The 12382-nt window shown below is 36.4% G+C and overlaps 2 protein-coding genes across 2 annotated transcripts in view; both read right to left on the bottom strand.

The window, feature by feature from the left end:
• LOC145974560 (uncharacterized) overlaps positions 1-9885 on the bottom strand; it is a 148920-nt gene extending 139035 nt beyond the window's left edge. The window contains exon 1 of the mRNA XM_083104458.1: positions 9818-9885. Coding sequence (XP_082960584.1) covers positions 9818-9885 — 68 coding nt within the window. The remainder of the gene's footprint in view (positions 1-9817) is intronic.
• LOC145974956 (uncharacterized) lies at positions 1691-3277 on the bottom strand. Its single transcript, XM_083105095.1, has one exon. It carries the CDS (start codon positions 3275-3277, stop codon positions 1691-1693), a length of 1587 nt encoding a protein of 528 aa, XP_082961221.1.
• Positions 9886-12382: the final 2497 nt, after the last annotated feature.

Below are 12382 nucleotides of genomic sequence, written 5' to 3'. Positions count from 1 at the left end.
TGAAATCGATCTTGACTGTTTGTTATTAACTTTATTATGCTTTCTCTCTCCGTCCCATTTAGATGCTCTAATCGTAGTGATTCTATTATCTCGATGAGTCGATCCTTTATTTTTCCTTCAGTGACCACTAGACACTTGGAGTTTGCAATATCAAGTTGTCGATTTCCTTTATGTTTTGATTTACGTTTTCGCATAAATTTATCTATGATCTCTTGAGATTTATTTAATAAGGACGTGGAAATTTTTGAAGATGGTTTATTCCTTTGAAGACCTTTAGGTTTTAATTTTTTGTTTTTCCTAATCTGTTTTTGAACTTCTTCAAAGAGATTTTTTAGAGAAATCTCCAATTCATTGTCGTTATTTTTTGAGAATAATTCAATCTCTGGGAATTCGATGTCTAAGGGAGATGAAGAATTGCTCCCTTTTTTAAAATTAGAAGATGTCGAATTGTGTAACGAGGTTTGGTAACTTCCCCCCTCACAATTGACGGAGCTAGGATTTTCTGTCGAGGTTTGGAAATTTCCCTCCGAAGTCCTAGAGTTAGTCTCCTCCGAAGAGGTCTGGTAATTTGCCTCTCCTAGGGAATTTGAATTTAATTCCTTATTTTTCTTTTCGTAGTTGTTTTTATTTTTGATTTCTTTCCTGTTTTTCCGTTGGTTTAATATTTCCTCGTTATTTTCATCCGATATTCCTTCGATAGCAAGATTATGTTGGTGGTTTTTATCTTCATCTTCTGGTTCCGTTCCATCTACGTAACTTTTAATTTCCTTTTCTTCCCCCTTTTGTATTCTGATTTTAATTTTGTTTTTATTTTTAATTTTATTTTTTTCTTGATTTAGCATTTCCTTATTATTTTTACTTCGAGTTTCTTTGATGCTAATATTATTTTGACTATTTTTATCTTTATTTTCGTCTTCAATTTCGTCCTCTTCCTTGTAGTTGAACCTTTCAGGCATTTGGTGAGATTCTTTATGTTTGATTTCTCCCTCTGTACATATTATTTCCTCCAAGTCATTCAAGTCTTCCAAAGTGGATTCATGGTCATCGAGCACTTCATTTAATGGTTTTAAGTGCAAGATCGGAACTTGTACTTCCGTTTCTTCGTCTAGAGTGCTTATGACGTTTAAATAGGCTTTTCCAGATGTATTTTCGACAATGGTGTCCCCTAGATAGATTCCGTGCGTTAACCTTATTCTGGGTATATATCCTACTTTTATTTCTGGATTTTTTATCCTTACATAAAATAATGATTCAGACCGTGGAGCCACCACGATCATCTCCGGCGTAAAGAAAGGTATGTTAATTCCAGATGCAATCAGGCATTCCTCCGCATAATCTATTTTTGAAAAAGTTTGTTTAAAAAATTCATTGCCTAATATTCCGGATTGCGGAATTGGGAAATCGTTAGATACAATATGAAAGATGACCGGTAGCTCAAAAAGAGTTAATACGATTTCACCGAGAGTGTAAACAGGATCATTGTTTATACCATTTAGTTTCAATATATTTCTGTAATTGATATTAATTCCCTCAGGTGTAAGATTTTCTTTAATAACATTTGGCCCAGATCCTGTATCTAACATAAGAGTTATGGAAGTCGGAATATCTTTAACATTAACCCGGACAGTAGGCACTAGGCTTTGCTTATTGAGATTTACTGTTACAGGCTGTATAGTCACATCACCGCTTCCTACTTGGCTCCCTGAGATTGTGACGGGTGTGAAGTCGGCCCGGCCCCTTGCTGCACACCCGACGTCGAGGGGCCCTTGTAGTTTCCCTGACTATTTTCTTTGCGACGGTTATTACTCGCGATGCGCAATTGGCAATCATCGAGAAGATGACCTCGGTCCTTGCAATATCGACAGAATAAATCGTCCTTAGGTGTCGTTTGTTGATTAGTTTTAGAACGACATTCTTTAGAGGTGTGCCCGAATTTATCGCAAGTTTGACAGATAATTCTTGGTTTATTCTCGAAGTTCCGCTGCTCGTTCTGTTTCTTCCAGCAATTATTGGCGGAATGCCCGGGCTTATCACACCACTGACAGATTACAAGAGCTTTATTAGGTTGACTATTATTTTGTCGACAGGTTTTTGCATTATGTCCTGGTTTTGAGCATAACTGACAGGTGATGGCTTTTTCCTGTATTTCAGTTATCGTTCGTCGAGCTTGAGGATCGCGAAACCGACATTTGTCAGCATCGTGCCCTCGCTTCTTACAAATCTGACATATTAATATTTCGGTGCCTATATCGGATTTATGCTGATTTTGTAGTGAAAATTGAGAGAGTTTTCGACAATTATTTGCTACATGCCCTTCCTTGAAACAGATCTGGCATGTTTCCCGCAACCGATTAGTGGGTAATATTTTTGTTTTGTTTGAATCGCTGCTCTGTCCCTGTCGCAGGTCTGTCATTACCCGCAGTTCTCTTTCTATCCTTAAAGCATCGGCGACCGTCTCTTGCACATCTAAATCCCTCGCGATTCTTTGTTCGATTTTAGGCTTAAGCCCCCTTATAAAGCATTTACACATATCCTTTTCTAGAGATGTCTTGGTGGTTTGATCAAGCAGTGTATTTTCGGGTCCTCTATAAGCCTCTAATATCTGTTTCCCTAGGATTTTGACACGGTTAGCGTAAGTAATTACGTCCTCTTCATTTTTCTGGTAAATGCAACCTAATTCCCCTTGGAGTTGGTAAACGGTTTTTACAGGCCCATAAATTCTTTTCAAATAGGCAGTTAATTGCGATATCTTATCAAAATCTTGATCTTGAATTGTTCTGCGTGCTTCGCCTACTATTCGAGTTCTTAAAATTTTAGTAAACTGCGGTTCGGCTTCCTTAGGAAGCATCGATTTTGCTTCTTCGCAGCCCTCAATAAAATAGTTAAGCGGAATGTTGCTGCCATCGAAGAAGGGGACAGCGTCAACCGCATATTTCAGTGTGGCGAAAGGATTTTGTTGCGCCATGATTATAGTGGTTTCAAGATAATTTGCAAGATTATTACTATCAATTATTTTACTTATACTAGCGTTTGCGGCGGTAGATTCGGAATCGTTGGAAGACGGCTCAGGCGAATCGGCAATTAAGGTATTTTCAGTTAAATTGGAAGACTTTTCCTCAGTAAATTGGACTTGTTTAGATGTCGATTTAGGGGTAGATGTGTGTAAGGGAGTAGAAATAGATCGAGTATTTTTCGGTTTACTATATCGCTCTAATGCTGTTTTATAAAGATCTTCTACTTCGTCTTTATTAACTTTACTTCGAGTCCCGTCACTCATTCCGGTTTCCAAGATCGCACATTTCAATCCCGGACGAGCCCCCAAAATTTTGTCAGTATGTTACGTCCAGACCCTGGAATGGATGGGCCGTATGGAAGGTCACAACTTACTTACCCCGTGACACACTTTATTCGGGCGTGTGTATGGATCGAGTCGAACGAATGTGAAGGGCCTGACACAGGTCAGCGACCGAAGGTCTCTATAACGCTGCGTTTTAAGCCTATTCGTTCGATGGTCCCTTTTCGATAAAGGAATTTAATCCTTATTACGCGGGATGGGACCTAGTGCGATCCCAGGATTTAGGGAAGAGAACGGGTTAAATAATTAAATTATACATTAAATTAAAAGTACATATATTATGCAAAAATAAAGAAAGAAAAATACATCTTAGCAGTTGTAGCTATGGGTGAGTAGGTATCTGCGTGTGTGTGTGTATATATTCTCGCGGGTGTTACAATCGTTCGGAGGTCATCAATCAGAATATACAGGGAAGAATTTACGTTAAGAATTAAATTCTGACTGGTTAATACAATATACATATAATTAATATAATATAAGAAATAAAGCAAAATGAAAAAGTGAATGTGTAAATAAAAAAAAAGGATGAATAACTCTTACTAATTAAGGAAGGTATAGAATTCGTCGGTTGCGGATAAGTGTGTGTAAGTTACAGGAAGTGGGGGGTTATGTACAAATTTATTGGGTGAGGGAAAAAGCGAAGGGTCAGAGTTCTTCAATCCTAGCTGTGGAAGGAGGAAACCTCCTCCAGAGGGCTTGGATAGGGACAGCTAAAGGGAGGTGATAACCCGGGAGGTACCAGGGGATGACGGAATTGGAAGGGGCGGTGGTTATGTGATTCAGTAGGTCTTGGTGGTTAACTCGGCCTGGGCCCACGCAGAATGTTCCTTCAGGTATGGAGAGATCGAAGAAGGAGAACTGAGATAAGAAATAATTTAGAGAATCGGGATGGGGAGATTCAGGTGTTTCGTTATGGTGAGGATGTTCCGACGGGGAATCGGGAGGGAAGTCGAAATCGGGGGAATCTTGTTCAAGGTCGGGAAGATCTCTCGCGAAATCTCCTAGAGCCTCGCTGAATTCAGAAAACTCTGAGGAAGTGGAAGGGGAAGGAGGGTCTGAGTCGAGGGTGATGACAGGTATGGGAGGAGTACGCTCCCGGACAGGAGGTGAGGGGGAACGAGGGGGTTCGGGAGAAGGCAAAGGAGAGGGTTGGAATACAAGGGTTGATGAAGTAGCTGGGGAAGGAGAAAATTCTGGTGGGGTCAGGGTAGGAGATCTGGGGGGTGAACCAGACGACGGCGCGGGTCCTGGAACAGGTGTACCGGGGAAGGTCGAGGAATGCCCTGGAGACGAGATTGGAGAATAATTCGGAATACGGGGTGAGGAAGAGGGGTTAGGTGTGTGTGTGTTAGTGTCGAGTTTTTTACTGCTAACGGGTGCGTCAATATTATCTAAGGTATCGCCATTAATAGGTTTAGGTGAAGATTGAGCCTGTATCCGTCTGTTCCGCCGATTCCGCCGATTCCGCCGATTCCGCCACCGCAACGCTGCCCGCCGTTTACCGGTGGGAGGCACTAATAATAATTTTGACGCTGAATATCTTACTGATTTGATGTTAGACTAGCTATTATAAAATATATCACTGTTGTCATTGGGAAAAGATGGATAAGCCTTAGGCAAAATAATAATTCGTTCTGAAAGATTTTATTCTTAAGTTTAAATTGGTCATACAAATAAAGAGATAGTTAAGTAATAAATAGAAGGGGAATGAAATGAATTAACGTGACTCTAAAATGGTTTCAAATAAAGGTTTGAAATTTAGGAGAAATTCGGTTTAGGATTTGTTCGCGAATCGCCTTGCGGAGATTCCCGGCGAACGAGGAATTGTTCGCGAATCGCCTTGCGGAGATTCCCGGCGAACGAGGGATTGCTCGCGAATCGCCTTGCGGAGATTCCCGGCGAACGAGGGATTGTTCGCGAATCGCCTTGCGGAGATTCCCGGCGAACGAGGAATGGATCGCGAATCGCCTTGCGGAGATTCCCGGCGAACGAGGGATTGTTCGCGAATCGCCTTGCGGAGATTCCCGGCGAACGAGGGATTGTTCGCGAATCGCCTTGCGGAGATTCTAGACAAACAGGGAGGGATGAGGAGGATGATTAGGAAGAGGAAAGAGACAAGAAGTAATTAAACGATTATTAAATTGTCGAAATTTATCTTCTATAGATTAGAGGAAAAATCAAGGCTCATTCCCAATGACAGTTGGTTAACACGAGAGAGGGGAATTGAACTGTTAACGATAGATTACTATTGATGGTTACTATGGAATTTTAACTGATCGGGAGTATTATTGATTAAATTCTTATTACCTTAAAGATCTGTAACTCAACGCTTTAATTACTTAAAGATCGTTTCTCAATCGAATGGGAAGGAGAAATAAGGACTGAGAGAGGATTTAGACTTACTACTTATTGAGAGCGTTGATATATATATATATAATTATATATATAACGATTTAGTCAAGGCGAGTCTCTAGTCGCGGTCGGAGAGGCCCCAATGCTGGAGAACAGGTGACCTGGTTGATGTTGGACTCTGTTCACTTCGTGCACTTCGCGTTTCCTTTTTTCGGTTAATCTAACTCGCGAAAGCTAAGACTCAGACGCTCAAACTGCGGAAGAAGTACTGGGAACTGCAGGAGAATTTTTGAGTACGGAAAGACTGTGTCTCGCGTCTTGCGCTCGAGTTTTTAAAGTCATTGCTCCTCCTCTTTTCTGGATAGTGGGAATCCCTTTTGGGCGAATGAAATAATTTCAGTTGCTCCCCTTCTTAAGAACAAGGAGGCTGATTTTGGAGGGAAAGGCGGTTCTAAGATTGTAATAGGCTGCCCCTTTGGTTCCAATTTTGGCTCTATCCAGCAGAGAGTGGGAGCTTAGCGGACAGATTTTATGACTTGCGAGAGTCTTTTCGCGTTTCGGTTAGCGCTTAAGGGTGGCCAGGCGAATTGTTTAGTTTCCCCTTTTGATTACTAGCTTAAGATTCTGCAGCCCTGGAGGGTTTCTATTTTCATAGCTCCACGTGTGGAGCGCTATAAAAATTTTATTGCGGTTCTGGTTCAGATTTAGAATTTCTAAGTTCCAACGACTGACCATCCTTAGCTCTAGTTTTTCTTGTATATTTTTGCTTCGAGTCTCTCGATCTCAGATATCCGCTGCAAGGGTTAGATATACATATGTTTATAGTTGGTGCGATTCTTAAGAAGGATCGCTTTGTTACTAGAGTTCCGATGGTTCTAACGGACGTCCCAACTGTAAACATGTGCGAGTTCGATTTTATTACAGTTCTTCATTTTAGTGGAAATTTTCTATTTATAATAACATGCTGTCCGCGTAGTCGAGACTCATTTATTACTTTTCATTTCCTTGATTTGGATATCGCCGAGAGTTACCCGCGCACATGGTCATCGTATAGTTTTTGTATAGCTTCAAAAAAAGAAAAGAATCACGACGTCCATCGGACGTAACAGCTCAAACAACTGATTAATGAATAAATGGTGATTTACGATAAAATTTTCATTTAATTTTTGCTACCCGTTCTCATTCCCTCAATCTCGAAATCGCACAGCGTCCCGTCCCGAGTAAAAGAGATTCAATTCTCTTACCGAAAAGGGACCGACGAGCGTAACGGCCTAGGACACTCACAGAGTTAAAGGGACCATTCTGGTCACTGACCTGTGCCAGGCCCCTGACAGTGCGCTCGACCCGATCTGTACACACGCCCGAAAAGTGTGTCACCGGGTAAGTAGTTTGCGTCCTTCCAGATGGCCCGACCTTTCAAGGGTCTGGACGTAACATAATTATATGATAAGAAAAATTGCATCGCTTGATATTTCTTTTGAGCAGTTAAAAGAAATTTATACGAGAGATGGGGAAAACTCGCTCATTTCTTTTTTATCAGAAAAAAAGGACAACAAAAAACCTCACGTTACTAATAATGCTGATATAATACAAAAATTTATTGAAATTATTAAAAATGCATCAAAATAGATGTAAAGAATATTATTACAAATGTATTTATTGAAATTGTTAAAAATGCGTCAAAATAAATCTAAATAATGTTATTACGAATATATTTATTGAAATAAATCGTTTATATTTTCACATGAACATATTTGCTTTTTTCTTAAATACCTAGTAACCAAACCATATTTCGATCGGTTTGAATCGAGCGCCACGCGCGCGCCGCGCGGTCAGGCAACGTTGCCACGTGTACAATTCCTTCAGCAGTTGTTCATCGAGATACCCCGAAAATAGATTAATGTCAATTTTTGGATTAATATTACTCTACAACTGTATGGATGGCCCTTCCCCCAAAAAAATATCCTCTTCTTAAAGGTTTTAACTAGTTTTGTGCGAATTTTGGAGTAAATTTCAATGTTTCGTCATTTACAAAAAATAAAAATACACGTTTTGTCGTTGTCGACGCCATTTGCCCTATGTTAATCATTGTGAAAAGTAAGAACTTTGACTGCGAATATCTAGAAAACTGTACGGGCAATCGATCCAAAATTTCACGTACGTGTTGTTTACAACAAAAATAAATTTTGCTAAAAAAATCAGTAAATTTTCAACATTTTGATTTTGGGGTACAACTACCTTAATAACATGTTTTACTTCTTTAGATTCACAACGCACTACTGAAAATGCTGAATGGGAGGATAGTGATGTTACACCAGATTGGCAAGAACTACTAACCTCCTTCATTAATTATGAAGGAGGTTAGTAGTTCGAAACAATGAACCTGAATAACTTCATGAAGAACCCGAAGAATCCGAAGATACCTGCGTTTTTTTAGTAGCTTTAAAAAAATGTAAAATAGGTCGATTTTCTATTTAAAAATGTTTATTTAGTTTTATTAATTTTATTTTTATTTGCCAAAAACGCCTCTTCTATATCATGTGCAATTTTTTTTATATATATTACATATATAAAAGGAAATTCGGAAATTCTTTATTTTTTTTATTTACTTTGAATTTTTTACGTTTTTTGCTCAAGTATTACATAAAAATATTATATAAAATGAAAGAAAAGGGGGAAAAGAGGGATAATAATTAAATAATTTCTTGAATTGAGAATTATTTAAATTTGCTTGGTATCGTACCAAGAAAATTTGTGCCCTGTGCACACAAATAAGTTTCAACGAAAACTTAATTCTCGTTGAACTTACGCAGTACCATCCGCGTTTGGCTCTGATGGCTCGTTTAAATTTAAGTTTATATTTCAATATACAGAGCCTAATTTCTTATAGTTATTATATAAAATGCATTAAAATGCAAAAAAAATACTAAAAATGTTATTTATTACTTATTAAATATTTATACTAATAAAAATATCAATTTATAATCAAATGAAATTATTAAATTAATAACCTAACCTAATTTATATATATGATCGTGTGCGTCTGGCTGCGTATATGTGTGCGTGTATAAATAATTGACTGAAATATTTTCATTTTGATCATTTCCTGAAACTGTTCTTAAGCTATAGACATTCGCGGCGAAATTCTATGGAAGAAGGTATCGCGGACATTCGAACATTCGTAGAAAGTACTTCGTCAATCGCAGTACATAATGCGATTATTCTCAGATTATCACAAATATACTTTTGCGATAATCTTAGATTATTCTTAGATTCTTCCTGTGCTGTTAGGGTAGTCGAGTCATAGTCGGCTGTCGATTTTAAGTTGACATTCAATCTGACTTTGAAGTCGACTTTAGACTTTTTCTGCCAACTGATAATCAACTAACAGTCGACCTGGTGCTGTTTGGGTACAAACATATATTCGGCATATAAATTGCCAAATCAAGCATCGCAATATAAAATATAGGAAAAAATATACTGGATATAACCTAAATTAATCCTGAAAATAGTATATAAAGCACCTCAACGATATATTCTGGACCAAATTAGGATGTATTGTAGACGTTTCAAGAGTTATAAGATTTCCTATGGACATCCTGAAAATATCTTTAGGACTTTGAAATAGAATCTCCTGAGGATATATCTAGGCTTTATGTGAGGTGCTCATTTACTATTCCTCAGGACATCCTCAGAATGTACGAAGATTACAAACAGATATCCTCAGGATATGTCCTATATCCATGCAGGACGTCCTTAGGAGATCTAAAAGACGTCCATGTGCTGTTTGGGAATTTATATTAAATACTATTACACGTTTATTTTATCGTATAATACATAGTTTATATGTATATTTAACAAAAAACTGTGTAGAATTACAGCTTTATAATAGTATGTTAAAAAAAGTACGTTATAACAATGGCTGTGTTCAGCAGGAAAAGCTGCTTTGCAACTGTTGTAAAATTCGTGAATCTGATTGGTGTATGCTCTTAGATTCAGTCAAAATTAAGAGTATACACCAATCAGGCTCACGAATTTTACAACAGTTGCAAAGCAGCTTTTTCTGCTGAACGCAGCCAATGTTTTTTTATAAAGATAAAATATATTTACTTATGTATTTGTACATCTTTTTCATTCTTGTTGTAGGTACTTTTACACAAAAAACATCTCAAAACCATTGTCTTTAAATTTTTATAATCAAATATTGGACGTGGAAGCACTTTCACAACATACAACCAAATTATCACGAAATAGATGCCAAATTTAAAGCTACGTTACAGCGAGAATTCTGGAGGGGGACGAAGTTACCAATGAGATACTAGCAAAAGAGACAAACATAGGCCTCCCTAGAGTGGGTAAAAGGAGAGTGTCGCCAATGCATGTGCCTAATGCTGATTGGCTCCGCCATTTATAGCCAATTTCCTGTTAGCCGGTAGTAGGGTTAGATAAACATAGCGCGTAGTACACGTTGATCACCTTTAATATTTTGATATTATTTAAGTGTTCGTTTTTTAAATAGATAATATAAAAAGCTTTATTAAATTTTTCTTAACAATAATTGAAAATAACTAATAGTACTTTTTAACAAATAATAAGTATACACAAAATAATTTTAGTTAAAATGAAATATAACCTCAAATGACATTAAAATAATTTTCTATTTTATATATTATTTATATGTTAAAATTATATTTATAGTAATAAATATTACTTCCCAGTGAAAAATGATAAGTCGAATAGACGTCTAAGACGTCTAATAGATGTCTAATAGACATTTATTAGATGTTTTAGACGTTTATTCGACTTATCATTTCTCACTGGGTTATTATTGATATGTGTGATAATAACTAATATTAAAATAAATTAAAACCCGACCTATACAAATAATGATTTAATTATTACTTACAATTAGCAAAAAATGGTGAGTTGTGCAGCAAGTGAGTGTAAAAACACTTCTGTGAAAGGTGTGAAAATGAATTATTTCCCCAAAGATATTAATCGTCGAAAAATATGGATAAAAAATGCTAAACTGGAAAATAAAACATTAAATAGCTCTACAGCATTATGTGAGGTATTTTTCTTAATTATATTAAATTTTATTATTTTTTTAATTTGCTATATTTTGCAAAAATTTGCACTTATAGATTTAGAAGTTTTTATAATTTATTTTTCTAAAATAGTAAAAATATTTCTTTATTTTTAAGTTTCATTTTACCTCAAATATGTGGCAAAAAGTACGTGTTGATGGTACAAAAAAACTTAAAAATACGGCAATTCCAACAATATTTGGGGGGAATTGGTAACCCAACAAATAAATAGAAAAACTACAATTAATCGTAAGTTTAATTTTTATAATCTTTTATTTATTTTTATTTTCTTAGTTTTAGATTATTTGCATGCGTGGGTGCGTGCGTGTGTGTGTGTGTGTGTGTAATAACGAAATATACAGGGTGAGCCATTTTAATTAACGCACGCAATTATTTCGGAAACAAAGCATTTTAGAGAAAAATGTTTCAGACAAAAGTTTTATGGTTTCGAGGGGGCCATAAGATGGTATCATTGGTTTGACTTTGAAGAGTTATTTGAAGGTTACATGAAGGTCACCTTCAATTTCTTAAATGGAACCTGCTATTTGTCATTGCATATTCTTGTAGCTTATCTCGATAGCTTTCCAAAACACTATAATTAAGTACCTTTTCGTTAAGTACTTTTTGAGTTATGAGGCTTGAAATAATTTCTTAATTTTACATAAACCGTAAAATATCTTGTAAAATATTCATTTTTCGATTATCTTACCTTAATACTTTTACGTACAAAATAATGAGAGGAATCAACTGGTGTAAAAAAAACACATAGTTGTTTTGAAGAAAAAATATGTAATTTGCAATTAACAATTCCATATTTTTTCTTAAAAACAACTATGTGTTTTCTTTACACCAATTGATTCCTCTCATTATTTTGTACATAAAAGTATTAAGGTAAGATAATCGAAAAATGAATATTTTAAAAGATATTTTACGGTTTATGTAAAATTAAGAAATTATTTCAAGCCTCATAACTCAAAAAGTACTTAACAAAAAAGTACTTAATTATAGTGTTTTGGAAAGCTCTCGAGATTAGCTACAAGAATGTGCAATGACAAATAGTAGGTTCCATTTAAGAAATTGAAGGTGACCTTCATGTGACCTTCAAATAACTCTTCAAGGTCAAACCAATGACACCATCTTATGGCCCCCTCGAAACCATAAAACTTTTGTCTGAAACATTTTTCTCTAAAATGCTTTGTTTCCGAAATAATTGCGTGCATTAATTAAAATGGCTCACCCTGTATATACGGGGTGTTTCATTTTAATCCGACCAGTCGAATATCTCGAAAACCAAGCCCGGGAGAGAAAAATATTTCAGACAAAAGTTGTTTGGTTTCGAGGGGGCCATAAGATGGTATCATTGGTTTGACCTTGAAGAGTCATTTGAAGGTCACGTGCAGGTCACTTCAATTTTTTTAAATGGAACACCCTATATATTTTTGCACATTCTTGTAGCTTATCTCGAGAGCTTTCCAAAACACTATAATTAAGTACCTTTTCGTTAAGTACTTTTTGAGTTATGAGGCTTGAAATAATTTCTTAATTTTACATAAACCGTAAAATATCTTGTAAAATATTCACTTTTCGA

Source organism: Camponotus vicinus, unplaced genomic scaffold (genome assembly GCF_025532165.1).
Source record: "Camponotus vicinus isolate PSW18456_S1 unplaced genomic scaffold, iyCamVici1.0 SCAF_7, whole genome shotgun sequence".
NCBI lineage: Eukaryota > Metazoa > Arthropoda > Insecta > Hymenoptera > Formicidae > Camponotus > Camponotus vicinus.
The sequence above is the reverse complement of the archived record's forward strand: the minus strand, read 5'-3'. Positions and strand labels throughout refer to the sequence as shown.